We start from the raw sequence: 19,908 nt of genomic DNA on the forward strand, positions 1-19,908 counted from the left end.
CACTAAACCACATCACTTACCAACATAAGAGGCTCACTACGTACTCCTGTCTTACAGCCACCTGATTACTTTTATATCTTGAAAACCCTTCCTTATTGATGGATGTGGGGGGGCATGAAAACTGGCACAAATCATGGCACTACCTAAAGAAATGCCCATTGTGTTGAATGCGATGCGTTACTGAGCGTATGTCTGCTGATTGGGCAGCATTTGCTGCCCCGGCGGTGCTGGGGGCTGCGGTTACTCATTTCTGTCCACGGGTCGGATGGCTATCACAGATTGTGGATTTCCACAGCTGGAACAGAGGTCCAAACAATGGAGGTCTTGGCGTGAGTGGGACCTGAGGCGTTTCTGCGTTATTGCTGCGGAAATCCCCCTTTGCACAAACACGGCCATGTAGGTCGCACTGGGATGCTCCCCAGGGCTGTCCCCACTGGCAGGCAGGGAACCCAGCCCCTCCAGTTTCCATTGGGTTTTTAGGCCAGTGCTGACATAACAAAAAGTCTGAAAAGTTGACCTGGTTGGATTACAGAAGGATACTTGTTTGCCGCGAATCTAAAACTTTATTTATGCGTCAGTGATCCGCTTGTTTAATTATCTGGCGTTCAGGTGTTTGATCTGGAGCCCGATTTCCTTGGGCTCTCTGGTGTGAAAAGCAGAAGTTATAGTACAGTTCAGAAATGGATTCTTTTGTTTGTTTCCTGTTTATCACGAGTAGGATTGGGGTTTTCCAAACCCAAAGTTGGGTGCAAAAGTGCAAACCCAAGTTGGCCCAGGATTCCCACCACTGTAAGACCCCGGCTTGGTCAGTGCGTACAGCATTGATTCAGTTGCTGTGTTTTCCTGAAGATGTTGTTGTACAACCCTGATGGCAGTAAGCTGTAACGCACCCCCAGCCCTTTCCTGGCCCTGTAGCAGCAGACAGGTCGATGTGTTGGAGGAGGCAGACAGCTCGTGGTGCAGCGATGCCGAGCCCGGTAAAACTCAGCGAGACCTCGTTAGTTAAAATGAGCTCATTTTCCTTGAAACCAAATGCTTATTTTAATGCTGGGGTGGCTGGGTGAAATGCTGTGTATCTTGATTGCTGATAGGCATCTTCCTTTTGTAAGAAGTCATTTACTGAGTGAGAATAGTGCAAAGTAGGTGGTAAGGTAGAATTGCTGCTACTTCTTTTGGCACTACAGATAGATTTCTTCATTAGACAATCCCTTCTTGTGATATAATTAGAGAAGAATGTGTGAGCACAAATCTATTCCATATTGATTTCATCATTCTCTTTATTCTGGATACCACAGTTTCTTTGGGAGGACAACTTAATTTGGACAACAAGACTGCCTGCTTGTTGGAAAGCCTTAAAAAAAAAAGCTGAATATTCTTCACCTTTTTGCTGAACGTTAGAACAGCCACATTGAACCCATTTTCCTGTATATGCCTATTTTTCCCCCATTGAATTCTCCACGCTCTTTGTTGTGTGGGGTGACCTACTCACAGGACAGTGTGGCTCTGATCCCTCGGCCGCCATATGCTCCAGCAATAAGCTGTGTTTTCCATGGAGAGCTCCTCCTGGAAGTTAAATACTGGGTGTACCTGGGATGCAGGCGATATGTTGTGCCTTTTGTGGTGAGCTGTGGTGGGGGCACACCTCAGTGTCTGCTTCTTATATTCTGCAGAGGGTTTGTGCTAGATATAAATGGAAGAGATGGGAGGAACAGATTCAAAGATAAGTGAAAATGTCGTTGTCTTCTCTTCCTCCTTTATGTGTTGATGTGTACCTGGATATAATTGATTATATTTAGACTCTGGGGATTTGATTTGGCCCGTGGTTACTTTCCTGTACAACCACCTTCCTACATAAATTTCTGTCATCAAACTCTGTCAGCGGTTCCTTTACATCAGCCAACCCACTGCCTTTGTGTGTCCCAACTTCCAACTCGTTAGCTGTTGCACAGACAAACGATGGCACATGGGTGGCTGCCTGCCTGTCAGCTAGCTCTGCATACAGCCAAGGTATTTGGCTGGCAAAACCAGAGTGTGAATGCTTTGGAGTCAGGCAGTTTACAGAACTACTTGGGTTTGCATTGACAGACATTTCCGTTCTAAGGGATTTGCTGTGCAACAATTTAATGAACCAAATTACTGAGACTTAGAAATGGGTTTATAGTGCAGTGAGGAACTTGATTCTGGAAGACTGGAGGTGATCTGACCCTGCTGTTTTGCTGGTGTTTCACATCTAGGAATGCTGAAGGCTGCATGCATGTGAGCTCGCCTAAGTGGGAGCTTATTAGGTATGGCCACCGAGTGCCCAAGGACATTATAAAAATTCCTATAAACTAAACTTGCATGCCTGAGTTTGATCATTAGCCTATGATTTACTGCAGGAACTTATGCTAAGTGCCGCTGTGCCAGTGTTTGATTTTCTTTCCTCCTCATTAGTTAGTAGGAAGTGGTGCTTGCGTGGCTGCTGGAGACGGTGCCTTTCTGTTGGGCTGCCGCAGGGAGACGCCTGCAGAGCTCATCTCAGAGCTACGTGGGCTGTAGGGCTGCAGGGTGTGTGTTCCGTGTGCATAACGTGTGCATAACGTGTGTGCAACGATGCTCCGGGAGCTGTGAGGGCGTTCTGTGCAGCTGTCTGGAAATACATTGGTGGAAGGAGGAGGGAAATCAACCCAAAATGAGAACTGCTGCATTTCTTGGTGCTTGCCAGTTCCAAGCTTTCCCATGCACGTTTCATCTGCTTATGGCTTCGTATCGGCACGCGTGATTTTTGAAGAAAACAGCATAGATTCAGCTGGGTTGCTCACCAGATACTGCTTTTGAACAATGGCATTTGTGTCCTTTTTGAGCTAATTTTGGCAAATGTGTAGAGAGCCTGTTTCCCAAAATAGCCCCGATGCGCCTGGAAACAATATCCATTGTCTCTAAAATAATGGAAGTTCTTTGTAAAAATTCAGCATCTTAAGATGTGGGTGTGCACATCTGCTGCTGCATTCACACAGCTTCGTTGGCTTCGTTGGCAGTTGGGTTGCAAGGAGCAGAGGCTCACTTTTGGTACCCCCGACTATCTGGAGCCTTTCTGACCGGCATCGCGTGGGCTTTGTTTTGGATGCAACAAGTGGAAACTGCTCGCTCCTGGGTCCGCTGAGCTGTGCTGGTGAGTGCTCAGGGTGAAACACACCATCTTTGGCTTTGTGTTGGAAGGCTTCCCTGCGTTGCAGCAGTGCTCGCTCTGGACTGATCAGCTTTGCTGTGTTTAGGCAGAATATTGGCCTGACAGCTTTGATGTGCAGCTGATTTGGGCTGGAGCTGTGTATGGTTGTGGCGTGAGCGCTGCTGGGTTTTCATGTCCAGTTTGAGCAATGCAGTTATCGTGGCGGTTTACGCGTGTAGGTATTTCATACAATCATAGAATGGCTTGGGTTGGAAGGGGGGCCTCAAGGATCTCAAGCTCCAACCCCTCTGCTGCACGCAGGTCCACCAACCTCCATATCTAATCCTAGACCATATTTAAAGGAGTTTAAGTTATTTTTACATACTTTATTTATACCACGCCTATCCAGTACTTTGTTTTTGTGGAGGCAGATGAGAAAGAAATGTGAGAAGCATTCTCCAACTTCTCTGGCCTTAATATTCAGCCAAGGAATGTTCTTTTCCTGGGATTCCTGTGTTAATAGATTCTTATGTTAATAGAGCCTAAAGCCCACCACGCAGGGGGCTGGATTTGGTGGAAATCCCCACTGGACTTAGAGTGCTCTTCCCAGACGAACATCTGGGGCTCAGCCGTGGAGGAGGCAGCTGCCAGCCTGCAGATAGAAGCACAGCATATCTCTCCAGGTGCCCTCGTGCTCCCGGGTCGCTGGGCCATTCCTGCAGTGAGGTGAGCGTGGTGCCAGGACGTGGGGATCCGGGCTCATCCTGCAGGGCTGGGGCTGGTCCAAGTGGGAGCAATAAGTTCAGAGAAGGAGCACCCGAGGGAGTCGCCTGCAGGAAGCGCCTTCTGGGAGGTGAGAAGCCCTCTGATCCTCATACCCGGGACATGACCGAGTGCCCTCGTCCTCCTCCTTTAATTTCCTAAGCTGGATGGTGAGTGCACATATATAAGTTTCATAGAAACCTTGGAGTTGGAAGGGACCTTTACAGGTCATCTAGTCTGAGTGCCCTGCAATGAACAGAGACATTCACAGCTAGATCAGGTTGCTCAGAGCCTCGTCCTGGTTTCTCATTTGGCTTTTAAGGACTGAAAAACCTTGGAAGTTGTTTAGTAGCATTAGGCAAGTTTTCTATGCAAGCTTAGAAGTTTTCAACAACAGTTTAGCTTGTTTGTTCCAAACAACATAGCTCTTTACCAGCTGATGTGGCACAGAGGTCTGTGTCTTTAAAATGTTCTAAAAATTCTTGCTGTCGTTTTATTAATCTTACTTTTTCCCAGATCCAAAGAAGTTTTATAAAGCTATCTCTGTGTACACTCCTAATTGATTTTTTGGTGGTACTTCTTAATTGGCTGACCTTCAGGTGAGGCAGCCAGAAGGACTGTTGAACCAACAGATCTTTACCCATTTAAAAAAGGGAGATGCTTATACATGCTAAAACACTTCAGCTGGGAATGATGCTGTGTTAAGCTTGGTGTTAGGCAGCAAGGACAGCCAACCTGTGGCTTTTTGGAGCTGATGAGGGCTGCTTTTGGTGGGAAAGGCAGAGGAAACCCTGGTGAAAGGGCAAAAGCCTCGTTTCCTCAAGAAGCTGTGCTTGAGGACACGAAGAAAAAAAGGGAGAGAAGCAGCAGGGCAGTTTGCATCAGGTTGTTTGTTTGCCTTTCTCCAGCACAAGGGCTCAGAGATGGTGGGTGAGCCTTGGGAGACTGAGTGCATTGACTGCTGGTGGTGCTTGGGGTGGAAAGCCACACGGATGAAGATTTCGCATGAACAAAAAATTAAGTAACAAACTTGTTTCCCTCACCTTGACAGTCTGGTGCCATTAAAAGTTTTTAGTACTTCTAATGATATAAAAAAATACTTATTTTCTGGCTAGCTTTTAAATGCCTTTTAGAGAATTACTCTGGATCGCATCAACTAAAAGCGTGATCATCTGCCAGCTGCCAGAGTTGGGACAAAGCTTTGTAAATTAATGAGCTCGAGGTGATTAGGACAGGTCTTGGTGCTTTGGACCATACACCAAATTGCTTGCCATGCAAGGTGTGTACTCTGCCGGTCAGGTTTTTTCTTTCAGTTCTTGTGCTGTGAGGGTGCTTGCTTGGCTTGGTGGTCCAAATGGGTATGAAAAGCTCTGCTGGTGATGCCAGTGAATGAAAATGATATTGAGGTTCTGGAAACCAGGACTAAGGTAATAACCACACTTCCGAGTTGGGACTGTTGTGCATTTAGTGGCGTCATCTCAGATGTCCATCAAGAGGATGTGTCATGAGAAGAAGTTCTGAGGTCTTGCAGTGACCTTTCTGTGTTGCTATCGGGAATGGATAAATGTCTTTATGCCAAAGCTTTTCTCCATCTCTTGTACAGAGCTGTGGGAAGCTGCCCAGGTCTGGGGACACATCGCACTGACCTAGTAAGGGAGCCAAGTGAGGAGCTGAGCTCTTGCTGTTACCCAACAAATTCACATGATGTTTTCAGCAGAGTTGGTATCTGTAGCATGTTCTTCCATTTCAGCTCAGTGTAGCTTGTTTGTAAGCAGGAAATGCATTTCACTAATTGTCAAACAGCTCCAGTTGCTAGGAAAAGGATGTACGTTGTGTCCCCAGATATAGTCTGGCATTTCTGGTTTGATGTTACTTTGATGGGTTTGGCCACACAAGCTCACACTTCTGATACTTGGGCCATGCTTGCCAGCCAGGTGGTACACAGAATCTTCAGGAACAGAGAATTCCATCAGAATGAAAGCCACTTAGCTGATCTTGTCCCGTTTGGTCTGTAGTGCTTGATAACTGCATTCATTGGTGCCTGCCTTTGTCTAAAGACAAAGCTTTTTTCTCTGATCAGTGTCCTCACTACGTAATTGCTTTCCTGAGACCTTTACAATCCTCTTCTTTCCATGGATGTCTGAAAACGGTTTACATTTGTTGGATATCATAAGCTCTCTTGAGGGAGGATTACTTTCAAGGTGATTTGTCTTGAAATGATTGCATGTGCTTTCAGCAGCTGTCAGCAGCATCTGGCGGGGCAGGGCCGCCAGTTAGAGGTCTGAGCCACCAGATCTGTCTGATCGCCATCCATTTGTTGGATTTTTCTCATTATTCTCCAGCATTTCAAGGTGTTAAGTATCTGCTTGCTCTTTTCAAATCCTAAGCATGGTCTGTGTCCACTCACTTTGTGTTTTTTGAGGCACGGTATCCCACAATGTGTCTGTTAAAATGAGCTCATTGTTCAGGATTGAGGCTGTGGCATCTCCATGGGCCTCCAGAGAGGTCCAAATGTCTTTGCAGTCAGTCCTTGGTTGCTCCATTCCCTGGGGTTTGAGTCTGCCTTACTGGGTTCACTGAACAGAGAACATCATGCATGGCTGTGCATGCAGCACTGCCTTGTGCTGCTTCTGCAGTACCAGAAAAGTCACATCCCATAGGCACACCATGCAAGATGTGACACTTGGCTATATGGTACAGCGCTTTCCATATGACCTGATGTTTCTTTATCCTCTGACACTTCAAATTAAATAGTGGGATTCTTTAGAGAAAGCATCACCATCACTCTATCCTTGGCCATGTTTTAAGCAAAAATGCTCTGCTGCTGAGCCCAACCCAGACTGCACAAGATAAACCTACCAAGCCTATTCCTTCAGGGCTAACATCCTCCATGGCTGCTGCTCAGAGAGGCACCAAAGGAGTGCATTTGGGCACACAAAATACTTTTAAAGGTAAGTAGCCATGGCCTGGGTTGGGCAGAACTGCAACACCTGCTTTGCAGATTGCATCCAAATCTGGCTAGCAACTGTACTCTTTAATGTGGTTAAACTCCCTGGGTGTCTACAGTGCTGAAGACTGGATGGCAGTGGTGTTACATCAAGGTCCGGGTGACTTCTTGTAATTCAAAGCCCATAATAGCTCTTCAGTCTCCAAGTGGGGCTGAGGTTACATCTCTTTGCCCCACTGTGCTCCCTGTGTGGAAGCATGGTCGTTGCCTGCCCTGTTTGGAAACCTCTCTGTGTCTGTGCTGGCTTAAATATAGTCACATTATGTCATATCCTACATTGTATTCTTGGTCTGTGCGAGGAGAAGCTGATAATACGATAAGATGGTGACTCTGTGTTGAGTTGGATGTATATATTTCTATCAGCCCTGAGGGCGACGTTGTAAAAATGCTCTTTTGTTTCGAGTGCAGCACAGGAAGCTCATTTTGGCTTCATTTAACATCACTGCTCAAACTGGCAGGGAGTCAGGAATGGAGTGATGTGACATCATATATCTGGCACAGCAGCGTGGCTCGGAGCTTCGCAGCGGCCAAACCCTTCGATAATAAATCAAACGCTGGAATATCCACACAGTTCTGTCATAACAGAGGGTGGCTGCTTGTCATGCTTTTAATCTCTTCTGTTTGAAGAAAGAAAAAAAAAAAAAAAAGGTAATTTCCTGACACTTCGGGACGAGCTGGGTCCCATGCTCTGCCTGCAGGAGGGCTCCCAGCCTCAGCCCCAAGGAGGAACCCATTTAAAGTAGCGTTTCATAGAACCATTGAGGCTGGAGGAGACCTGGAGGATCACCAAGCCCAGCCCTATGGAAACTGAGCTTAGAGCTGTAGCTGCTCAGTTTCTGGTATAAAGCTGATTTTTTAAAATTATTATTTAATTCTTAGGGTTTTTAAGATTCACATAGTGGGTGAGTCTGGGAGAAACAAATCCTCTGTGGAAGAGTAATGCATTTTTTGCTTTTCTCTTGGTTATATTGCACAGAGGAAAAAGCACGGAAGGCTTCAGAGACCCACAGGGCACAAATTGCAGGGCAGGCTCCACAAACTTCTGTCTAGCAATTTTTTTCCTGTCATTTCTGTGACATCCTTACCTTCATCAATGCCATTTTATTTCCATCAGAGCGTAATGGGGCAGTAGGGGCCATCTTGTTTCAGAGGAGTCAGCCCAGTGCCCGTCCTCCTTGTAAACAAAGAGCAGACACATGATCAGACATGGAAACCCGCTTTCTAATTAATTCCTGTGCCTCTCACACTGCTGTATAACTTTATGAGGCACTGGGAGGGATCCTGTTGCCCTGCTCCGGGAGCCTTGGTTACTGCACGCCTTATCCTGTGCATCTCAGCAGACCCAGATCTCTTCAGTTACCTGCCCTTCTGCAGAAAGGTACATTTTCAGCAGCACTGTGTTGTGGTGGGGTTGCTGGAGGGAGGCAGCCCTGAGTGGGGTGTTTTGCTGAGCACTGCTGGTTGTGGGGCTGACTTGAATGCCATCCAGTGAGCCCCAGAACAGCAGAGAATGGGGCCGGGGAAGAGTCTGCTTGTGGAAACTTCAGGCTCCACGTGTTTTTGGGTTATTGAGGCTTTATCCTTCATGTACCTGCAGGGAGGTTGTGAGAAGGAAGGGGACAGACTCGTCAGCAGGATCTGTTGTGAGAGTACAAGGGGAAATGGTTTCAAACTGAAAAAGGGGAGATTCAGACTGGATATAAGGAAGAAAGTTTTTATCATAAGGGTAGTGAGGCAAAGGGTGCCCAGAAAGGTGGTGATGCCCCATACCTTCAGACTCCCCTCCCACCCAGGTTGGATGGGCTCCGAGCATCTGATGGAGCTGTGGGTGTCCCTGTGCACTGCAGGGAGTGGGACCAGATGGCCTTTAAGGGTCCCTTCCAACTCAAACAAATATAGAACCAAACCTGCCAGACTTCCACCGAATAGTGCTGAGCATTTACTGACAGTACAGAAATATGTGGGGGATGCTGTTTGCTGTATTTCTATCTCAGGATAAGCATTATTTACTATTACTGTTATTTACTATTATTTAACCCAGGACACTCAGCCTTACTTAACTCAATGATCCTTATGGGTCCCTTCCAACTTAGGATATTCTATGGCTGTATGAAGGTAGGTAAGTACACAGAGGGCTGTGAGTCTACTGCTGGTACTGTAGGGAGAATAATTATTGTAAAGGGGAACTATCTGTGAGCGAGTCAAGGGTAACAAATTAGTTTTAATGGGAGAAAAGGAAGGAGAAAACAGGAATGGAGACAAGGGTGGAGGGATGACTCTTTGAAAACTGGATGAAAAAACAAAAGATGCTATCAGGCATCTGTAAAACCAGCTGACTGCAGGGCTGTCAGATAGGGCTGGTGACAGGTAAGGCAGGAAAGAGCTTCTAAATGGATCCTTCTGCCCTTTAGTGAGTCATCAGAAGTGTTTTGGTGTTGGACAGAGTAGAAGGGATAATACAGCACAGCTCTTGGATTTGGTGGCCTTGTTACCACCACCAGCAGCATCGTTACCTCCTTCCAAATGAACCACATGGGTGAGGTTGGTGTGGGCTCTCTGCAAAGCCCCGGGCTTGTGATCCAAGGGCTGCTTGCACAGCTCTTCCTGGCTGCATGACATTGCAATTGCAGTTCCCAGTGTAGGATTTCAACAGATAAACTTATTATCTATTTATAATATTGACTTGTTTTTTAACTGCATTCTCAGTTATTACAGACATCTTTCTGCATTGGTAGTTGGAGATAGTAACAGCAAGTGTATGTTTTACCTAAAGGGAAAACAGAAGTTCCTTCAGTTCTGTTTCCCATTAGAACCTGATGCAGACTTGTAGGTGGTTTTACAACCAATGACTTGTGACAAACCCAGACGTCATGAAAATTAAGTCAGTGTTTCAGTGCCGGAATGTATAGCTGTTGGTGAGTATGGTGGTGATGGTGGTAGATGTTATAGAGCAATTTGCATTTGACATATAATATTCTTGGAGAAGCCTTCATTCTCTATAAGCACTTTGGCCTGATTTAATTTTTCAAGATGTTCCAATACCATGTAAAAGGGAAATTAATTAGCGCCACAGAAAGCAATGTGGAATTCCCCTTATCAAACACATTCCAGTGTGTTCTTAGCTCCTGTAAGATTTCTGAATTTTCAGTCCATCTCCTTGTTAGCTTCTCTACTAGCCTTAGGGAGTAAACTTTTATCTCTTGAGTGTGCCTGAGGGCTGGATCAGGCCATGGTATCTCCAAGAAGGAGCAGCACAAGACCTATATTAACCACTGAGCTTTTCTCTCTGCTCCGAGATGTTTGTTTTCAGTGCTTGTGAACATTTCTGTTCCAAGTTTTATCTCAGTATGATCTGCAGATAAGGAATTTGGAAGGGTTGCTTGGCTGCCAACAGAATGATGGGAGAAGGTGCGATAGCTGGAGCCAGGCAGCAGCCCTGTGGGTACGATGGGCTGCTTTTTGGCAGGCTGTTGGGAGACTTCATGGAGCCCTGCAACTGTAAATGTGTATAATGGAGAAAGTGGAGAGAGTTTAAAAGGTGAGGTCATGTGCTCTGGAGTGGGAGCCTTTTAGATGACTTTAAAAAGCCTATTTCAACAAGTAGTGCCTTTGTGGGGAAAATTAGTCCCTCTGGTAGTATCGGTCCCATTGCCTAATGCTGGTATTGGTCTTGTTCTTGGTCTCATGCGAAGTCTCAGTTCAGATATATATATTTTTAATGGTTTTCTTTGGTGTCAGATATTCCTCTGTATTTGCTGTGGTAAAAATGCAGCACTGTTGTGGCAATAGTGGTGGGATTGGCTTTGTGAGAAGCCTGTTTGCTCCCGAGGCTGGAGGAGATGTCCTTGCAGACTTGGTATTTAGGAAGGTACGTGTTTACTGTCAGCGTTGGAGGTGGTTGTCAGGAAAAATCAATTTTAGAGAAATTAGGAGATGAAGAGCAGTGCATCTTCACGTCAGACCAACATTTCACTGATCAGACAAGTATTCCCCAACAAGTTGAGGGTAGGACTGAGAGTGGGGATTGGGACTAATGAGAACCAGTAAATCACGGTGTTCCAGCAGTGAAAATGTCAGCTGTGACATAATGAAAGCTATATATCGTGGCCTGTAGAATGCCAGATGATTCATGTGTGAAAACTGAGCGGCTGGTTGAAGCAGGGGGGCAAGCTTTGAGAACGCCCTTTGCTTTAGTGCGTCCTGTAGGTGAGCGTTGAAGGCAGATGAGTTGGAGCATGATTTTGAGGCATTCTTCGGCTCTGCTGCAGATAACATCTCTGTGTTGGCAGACACTGGAATTACTGATGGTACTCCATAAACATCATGTACCTTGGGAAACTCAGCTTTCTAATGCCAAGATGATGAGGCTTTTGGATCTGGCAAAAGGCAAAGTAAGATGAAGAAACAGACAAAGGAGCAGGAAAGCCTTCAGTGCAGTGGGCTCTGTGGGAGGTTTGATGGAGGAGGTCTATCTTAGCTACCAGTCACTGATACCAGGAATGTTATTTAGCATCCCATGTAATAATTGGCATCTGGTGATCATCTGATGACACTGAAGTATGTCAACTGAATGACATGGATGCTGGCACAGCCTTCATCTAAGATCTCCAGTGGTCATTCTGCCCTTTTCCTGGGTTGCTTTATTCATGTGTGCATTACCTCTGCCATGAGGCACAAAGAACACATGAATATAACTGTTATTTTGGTAAAGCGTCAGCCAGCAAGGAATTGTAGTTTCAGAGCATTCACCTTTCCTATCCACTGTTTGGACTTGAAGCTAACCAAGATTTGATGTAATACATAACCCAGGAGCTTCAGATTAGGGTAACCATTGGACAGCAGAACACACCATTCTCTAACATTAATTACCAATGTGTAGGTTTGGTTTTGTGAGAAATCCAGGAGAATGAGAACCTGATGTGATTCTAGTGCAGCAGCATTTACCTCTGTGCAGTGCCTTGATTTACTTCTTTTTCCTACTGAAAAAGAACAAATAGAAAAGTACATTCATCGGCCTTAGTTAACACTAATGATCATGGGAATGCTTTTCTGTTGAACCACGCCATACAACAACAGTATTTTTGTTGAGTATTGTATCTGGTGTTGCTAACAGTGGAGGACAGTGATAGGGATAAAGGGCTGCCCATGGAAGAGCACTGTGCAGCCTCATGGGTGGGCACAGGGGGCATCCCATCTCACCAAGACCTCCGTGGCTCAGTGACGTCTATAGCTTCCATCACGGCAGAGAGGACCAAATAATTAATTGAATTCAAATAATTTCAAACTTTACGGAGCAAAGGAAGGTTGTTTGCTTTGGGGGTTCTGCTGAGTTGTGGCTTTCTGGAAAAGCTATTGAAAACCATAATGAATTAATGATGCTAAATGGTGAAGTTTGTTTACTCCGTGTATGGAATAGGCAGCTTAAAGAATGTTAATTGGTCACCTCTAATCTGAGTTTCTTTTACATGATTTTAATGATAACTAATGTTTCTACTATTTATTCAAAAAAAACCATGCATAAATATCTAGGGATTACAATGGAATAACTTTTTGAAAACCTTCATAAGAAAAGTATTTCAGTTCCAGTTCCACGTTGATAGAAATTAGGAAATCGGTTTAATTTTTACTTTATTTTAACGTGACTAATTATGGAAATTTGTGCTAGGGAAGATTTCCTACAGCGTCTGTTATGGTCCCTGCAGAGCAAAGGAGTTAACAGTGCTAATAACAAAACAGGGTGAGAGGAAGGTCGTATTTATTTGGGTGCACCAACTGGGCTCTGGATGCCACCTCCAGCTTGGCTCGATGGGGATGAGCTTTCTCCATCAAGAGAAGAATGAGCACGGGAAGTTTATTCCAAAGGACAATTGTATGAGACTCAGCTTGTTTACTAAACTTTATGTGGGTGCCTGCAGCATGGGGCTAGAAATAGCCCGTTTCCAATTATTTCCAGTTGCCTTGAGGGCTGGCTGCACTTGTCAACGTCTCCTCCTCTGCAGCCCAGTTTTGGATGCGCTTTGGGAATGAGCAAAAGCGTTGGGTGCCCGGACTGTGTTTGTGCTGCGCCATGCCAAAACCCACTTGAGGGCCAGGAGCTGAAGAGCGGTGTGAACTCTGGGTGAACTGCATGGCCCAGAGCCCTGCTGCATGCTGGTCATTAGCTGCTGCAGAACTAGGCTGGGTTGTTTTGAAGAAAGATACGGCACGGCGGCATGAATGGGCAAAGCGAGCGCCTTCATTAATACCTCGCCCACTGTGAAAAGTAGAAACGGGCTGATATTTTTTTTTTGCACTGATTTTGGTGAAAAAGCCTTTCTGTGGGGGGAAAGCTTGAGATCTGAGTTAGTTCATAACAAAAAAGGGAAAATGCCTTCATCCCCCAGCAGCAGGTTTTCAGAGCGGATCTCTCAGCCCCTCCATCCTGGCGCTGGATGGATGCTGGGCAGCCCGCGGTTTGGTGCCTAATCTAGCATGTCAAATGTGCGAGGTGATGTACGAGAAGAACTGTCACAACGGGCTCTGAAGATCTGAGGGCGGAGGCAGGAGCAGAGCGAGGACACAATGGTGCAGATTGATGTATGGTTTTATTAAGGCACAGTTTGCTGCACGATGGCAGACACTGCGGCTCGCTCTTTAACGGTAATGTCTTCTGTGCTGTTAATACCGTGCCGCTGTGTACCTCGGCGAGTTTCATCAGCAAGAGAAGTTTCTTATTGTTGGTGCAAAAGTGGTGCACCCAACCCTGCCGGAGAGAGTTAAAGATAAGCACCTTTCCTTTGAAGATGCACTTTTTTCCCAATTAGGTTTCGGGATGTCGCTAAGTTGTTTTTTAATTCTGCCCGAGCACGCTCTGTTAATTGGGCAGAGCTCACTCTGTTATCAGCAGGTCGTGGTGCTCGCTGCTTTGCTCTCTCCCCAATTACTCCGTGTAACCGTCTCCTCTCGCCGCCAGACCTGAAATGCGCCCATCCCAAACGGACGGGTTTGTCTCAGACCTATTTTCCACCAAAGCCTCCCAGCCGCTCTCACGCAGGTTTCTACAACCTGAATCTTCCATTGCTGGAGCACAAATAAACTGCTCTGTAAGTCGATCGAGGACCGGCCTCGGGCAAAGCAATGGTTCCTTTGATCTGGTTAAAACACGGAGTTTGTGCCGACAGTCTGCTTGGTCCCTGCATTGTCCCAGTTCTCCACGCTTAATACAAACGTAAGCTAAGAGCCCAGAGGGATGAGTTGCTCCTTCAAATGCTCTTCTGTAGGTGTGTTTGCTCACTAACTGGGCTGGGAATCTATGCTGGGAAGGATTCTGTGTCCAGGCTACAGATCAATCCTTACAGTTATCTCATGGGGCTTTGGGTTTCCCCCTTACAATTTCATGACTTGCATTTTGCAGACTTATGAGAGTCTTTGGGCTTCTCTTGTTCCTATTGTGCTTTATTAGGCGTAACCTTCAGAAAATGCCTTAATATTTTAAATTCTATTGGCTGCTGCTATTTCACTTGTCTCTTCATTTATTTGGGTATTTTTTGTTGGCGACACGCTGAAGTTTCCATTCCGCTTTCCCAGCACTCCCACTTGCATTTTTTTTTTTGTTTTTACCTGAAATGCAAACAGGAAGGACACGGCTGGGGTGATCCCAATGGCTGCTGCCATACAGAAATTCACCCCGTTTGCCTGTCTGGCGCAGATTAGGGGGCTGGGGCCTTTCTGTACCCAGTGCATGGTCCAGCCAGGCAGCAGCCCAGATGGGAGCGCTCACAGCCGCCCCAGTGAATATAGCATTTATTTAGGAGAGAATTTAACAGTCTAACCCTGCCCCCCACTTTGCAGAGGGGCCCAGCTGCCGGGTCTCACTGGATGGTTGTTTTTTTTTTCCTTTTTGCTTATTTATTAGCTGGAAAATCCCAGGATTTCTGTGCTCATGCATGGTTTCCTTCCCTCCGCCCGCGTGGAGCCGTGCTGTCTGGGTTCCACGCATTGAGGTCAGCCCCGTGCACCGGCCCCAGGAGCAGCGAGGTCGTCTGCCGGAATTCCCAAATTAGGACAGATCCGTTGGGTTTGGGGTGCCCCTCTGCCATGCAAAAACCTGCAGGTTAAGTCTCACATTGATTTACCGTTCCTGTCCATCTTTCTGCTAATTCAGAATTGTCCGTAGTCATGGGCTTGGATATTGCATTGATAAAACGTAAATTAGTTGTGTGCGGTGGAGGGAAATGGGAATGAATTACATCTCACCAGGAATTTCTCACCTCAGTTTCATAGATTTTAATTTCCATAAGCTGTATTTTCTCTGAATATGATGACCTGCCTGAATTTTAAGCTTTTTTTTTTTTTTTTTAGTCAATTCTGATTATTTGAAATATTCAATTAAACCACAGCTAAGTCAGCTTTCTTCCTTGAATCTGAACTAGCATCAGGGGATGCACAAATATAGGTGAAGTTTTATAACATCTCATTAAAGCAACTGTTTGTAGAGGTCCAGAAACTTCAGCCTCCCGTTGGTCACAATTAAGATGCATGCAATGAAGGTCATCTAATGAAAATATCTCCGTTTCGCATCTTTAGTTAAAGATTGGGTTGGATAGGAGGGAAGAGGGTGGGAGGGAACATATTGTACCCTCTGCACTGCCCCAGGATGAGGGCTTTTAGCTCAATGAACTCCAGGCTTTGTAATTAGCAGCAAGGAGATTAGATTGACCACGTTTCTGGGAGTAATTTGAGCACTAATTGTGTTTGATTGTTTAATTACTCTTGCTTGCTGGGATTGAGGAGAGCCAGTGAACCCTTCACAAGAACTCCTGAGGGTTCTGTAGATGGAAGCTGCATGCATCCCAGATGGAGCATGGCACATTCGGCCATTTCCTCAGTCTTAGCCAAGGTGCTGGAGCTGACTTGTGATGGTGGGCAGACAGCAGCTGCAATTTTCATCCACGCTTGTCTTTGAACAGTGGTAACATTGCACAGATAAGAGATTGGGAGTCAGTTTGTGGAACTGTAGAGAGATACAAATTAATGCATGTGTTGTAGTTTCGGTAGTAGAAACTCCTCCATTGTTAATGTGCACAAGGAGCAATTGCTTGCGTTGCATCCAGGAGCAGATCTTGCTGCATTGCACTGCTTGTGGTTCCTTTGACTTTGTTTACCCCTAGTACACATCACCTCAGCATGGTGCACACTGGTACCGCTGGCCATGCACGTGTACCCCATGCACTGTGTTTGCTGCAGACTGTCACAGATGTTGCTGCCTTGACACGCTGTGCTTTGTACTTCAGGGCTGATGCATCCTGCTGAGGAGAGGGAGCTTTCACTTGCTCTGCTTCTTTATTTCTCTGGCAGCAGAAATATTGCCTTAGGGCACTGCGATGCAGGATCTTACAAGTGAAAGATAAGACGGCTGTAGCGTAAGAGAAATGTAAGATAAGAGAAATTTGAAGATGGGGCCTGGAGAGCAAGGAGGAAATGGTTGTAGGAAGACATGGTTTCGTGGGTATTGTGGTGATGGGCTGTGGTTGGATTAGATGATCACAGAACCATTATGGTTGGAGATGACCTCTAGGATTCCCAACCCACCCCCCCATGCCCACTGCCCACGTCCCTCAGTGCCACATCCCCACGGCTCTGGGACACCCCCAAGGATGGTGACCCCCCACTCTATGGGCAACTTGTGCCAGTTCCTGACCGCTCTTTGGAGGAGAAATATTTCCTTGTTCCCACCCTGACCCTCCCCTGGCACAATGCGAGGCCATCACCTCTTGTCCTATCACTGTCACCTGGGAGCAGGGCTGACCCCCTCCCCTCCTTTCAGGAGTTGTAGGGAGGGATGAGGTCTCTCTTGAGCCTCCTCTGTTCCAGACTGAACCACCCCATTCCTTCAGCCTCTTCCCATAAGACTGGTGCTCCAGAACCCACACAGCATTGTTGCCCCTCTCTCTGGACATGCTTCATAGCCTCAATATCTTTCCAACCTTAACGATTCTATGATTCCATCATTCTAAGCAGACAAACCCATCCTCACACCAGCTGCCTCCTTCGCCAGCGTGTCTCTCCCGGAGCCGGGGGAGGCAGTGGGGTGGGGACCTCCCGTTGTCTGCAGCAGTGGTGTTGGCAGGGCCGACATGTCACTGCCCTAATGGGACCTGACAAGGGGCCATTGGACTGCTGCTTGGGGAACTCAATGGTTAATTTCCACCGCGGTGTGTCAGGGCAGAGGGCAGGAAGAAGTAATCGGAAAGGTGCCGGTGAAGCTGGAAAGATTGAGTTAACTGGGGCTTCTGTGTCAGTGCCTCGGACCTTTGGTAAACAGACTGTATGATCTAAACACTGTGCGACTCTTCCCCCAGACTGCAATTCGGGATAGTGTAAATTGGAGGGGAGGAAGAGGGTAGCAGAAAGTTGGTGCTGCACAGAATCCGGCAGGTTTTAAGTCACATCCACAGCGACCCATATATGTCTCCTTCAGAAGAAAAAATAAGCAATCACTTGTTATTTGTTTGTGGGCGTAAACTCATCCTCATCCTTTTGGCTTTCATGTGGCTGGGAGAGGTTTGTTCTGTTCCTGTTGTTTCTAATGATGATTTCATTTTCCCCTGGCTGATGCACACCTGTGGACTAAACCCGATGGAAACTGGCACTTCTTCCTCTGTGATGTTAAAATAACAATGGTTCAGGCACCGCACTGTGTGTTATCTGTTCCCCTCTGTATTTTCGTGCGTTTCACAGTGTTTTAATAGAAGAGCTGTTTCCAGATAAGAGCAAAGCATGAAAGGCACCTCGGGGTCCATCTGGTCCAAGCCCTGCTCAAGCATGGCCACCTACTGCAGGTTGCCCATATCTGGAAGTCCCCTGAGCGTCTCCAAGGAGGAAGTCACCGCTGCCTACGTTGGGACCAGGGGTTTGGTGAGATGGGCTCCATCCGCAACGTGCACTCTGCTCACTTCTTTGTTTCTGCCATCCTTAGGTGAACTTTCCATCTGCTGCTGCGCTCCCAGGGCCGCCGCATGAGCACGGCTGTGGCGGGTGATGGCCTCGCAGCCCAGGCTGGCCCACGTCCTCCTGCTGGGCCTCGTGGCCGGCTGGCTGAGGGCTGCACAGCCCCGCGACTTCACAGTGAAGGACATCGTCTACCTCCACCCCTCCAGTAAGCACGGCTTGCAGGGTGAAACCAGTCCATGGCTTCCTGGGGGGATTGATGGGTGGGGGCAGCGGGGTTGCTCTGCTTTTTCCTTCAAGGGTTTCTGGCCCCCGTGACCAAGCAGTTTGCCCAAAGCACATCAATAGTTGAGAGCGTGGGTGAAAAATGACCACTTGTATCTCTGGTGTAAACCATTCCTGACTTACTTATTAAGGAAGGGATGCCAATTGGAGGGACCTGGGCAGGCTTGAGAGGAGGGCCCATGTGAACCTCACGGGATGGGGCCCTGGGCAGCCTGATCTGGTGGGAGGTTTCCCTGCCCATGGCAGGGGGTTGGAGCTGGATGGGCTGTAAGTTCCTTTCCAACCCAAACCACTCCATGATTATTACAGGAAGTGCCTGAAATAATGATGTAGAGGGATTATGTGTCTTCAGATCTTCCACGGGCTGTCCTTTTAATAATAGCTGGTTTGTTTTATCATGTACAAGTTTTGATTTAATCCCACAGGAGTGCTTGTAGAGCTGTGCCTGCCATCTGCTCCCAAAGAAAACTTGTCTGTTCAGAATTCAGCTGAATTCTGCACAAGCAAGATGGAATTCCAATATGGTAATACCTGTAGCCATGGCCTACTAGCTGCCCAGGGCAAGACATGAGTATCATCAGTAGTGTGCTGTTGTCCCACCCCAGGCTGTGCCTTTAGTGCTGTGTCAGCCCCACTGGATATGGTCCCAGTGCCTTGATGGTGCTTACCCTGAGGGACTGGGCAATGGGGGACAGCTGACAAACAGCAGGTCCCTCCTGCATGACAAAGGCCACCTTCTGTACCCAAATGGAGCCTGGCTCACACCATTCCAGGGTTGGGTGAGGAGCGAGATGTGGCTCACGGGGCTGCAGAGGCTCAGCTTGCTTTGCTCCATAAAGATAAAGGTGACCCGGTCACCGTTTGGCTTCTGAGATGGTGGCAGCACCTTGAAGACGTATTGAATGTGCTACAGAAGTCCTGCCAGGAGACCACTTAGGAAGCTGTGCTCTTCGTTTGGCGAGATAAACGAGGATGGAGGCTGCTGTTAATGACTGGAGGTTCAGCAGATTGATTTTTCTTTCCTTTGGGGACATCAGCCTGCCTTCAACAGTGGCCATTTATTTTTCTGGTGGGACAGCGTCCAGAAGTACTTAATGCATCTGATATTTTGTTATCAACCCTGGTGAGGTAACAGTACTGGATGTGAACTCTGATTCCAAGAGAACAAGCACTCCTTGCTTGCGTTCGTGCCCTTTGAAGAGGGTAGCAGGCAGTTTTCCTGGGAAAACACGTCTGAACAGAGCCCTTATTGCAGATGCATGAGCCCTCTTGGTGCTGCTGGTGGTGGCAGGGCTCTTACAAAGCAGGACGAATCCCGATGGAGCTGGCAGCTATGGTTGTAATAAGATACGTCTGAAAAAAGAATGCGTTGCCATGTGCCTTTGAAAAGTTGGGTCATTTTACCTGAATACGGTTTGTTCCTTCCAGCCACGCCATTTCCTCATGGATTTAAATGTTTCACCTGCGAAAGGGCAGCAGATAATTACGAATGCAACCGCTGGGCTCCGGATGTCTACTGTCCGAGAGGTAAGCAGCCCCACAGCAGGGTCTCACTTCACCCTACCTTGCTATACCTGTCCATTGGGCAAACCGCAGGGACGGTGCTGAGGCTTCCAGTGCACTGCATTGCCAGCGGTTGTGAGCCTCTGCCACGTGAAGGATGTGTAAGTGATACAAATAATCCCTTAAGCTTTTCTGTCCCTTTGCAGTTGGTGAAGTTTAGCGCTTCCATCTACTCCAAATACTCCTCCAGCTCAGTTGGTCCTTGTGGGTGCTG

At 47.1% G+C, this 19,908-nt stretch overlaps 1 protein-coding gene across 5 annotated transcripts in view; it reads left to right on the forward strand.

The window, feature by feature from the left end:
- Positions 1 to 19,908, forward strand: part of LYPD6 (LY6/PLAUR domain containing 6) — a 40,989-nt gene that overhangs the window by 16,782 nt on the left and 4,299 nt on the right. For 3 of the 5 annotated variants that reach the window (XM_046944172.1, XM_001234905.6, XM_040704389.2), the window contains 2 exons: positions 17,875 to 18,054; positions 19,560 to 19,658. In XM_046944172.1, coding sequence (XP_046800128.1) covers positions 17,937 to 18,054; positions 19,560 to 19,658 — 217 coding nt within the window. In that variant the 5' untranslated portion in view covers positions 17,875 to 17,936. Of the gene's footprint in view, positions 1 to 2,984; positions 3,152 to 3,687; positions 4,081 to 17,874; positions 18,055 to 19,559; positions 19,659 to 19,908 lie in introns of those variants that run through there. The other 2 variants (XM_046944173.1, XM_015289872.4) reach the window with 2 other exon arrangements.

Source organism: Gallus gallus, chromosome 7 (genome assembly GCF_016699485.2).
Source record: "Gallus gallus isolate bGalGal1 chromosome 7, bGalGal1.mat.broiler.GRCg7b, whole genome shotgun sequence".
In the NCBI taxonomy this organism is placed as follows: Eukaryota; Metazoa; Chordata; class Aves; order Galliformes; family Phasianidae; genus Gallus; species Gallus gallus.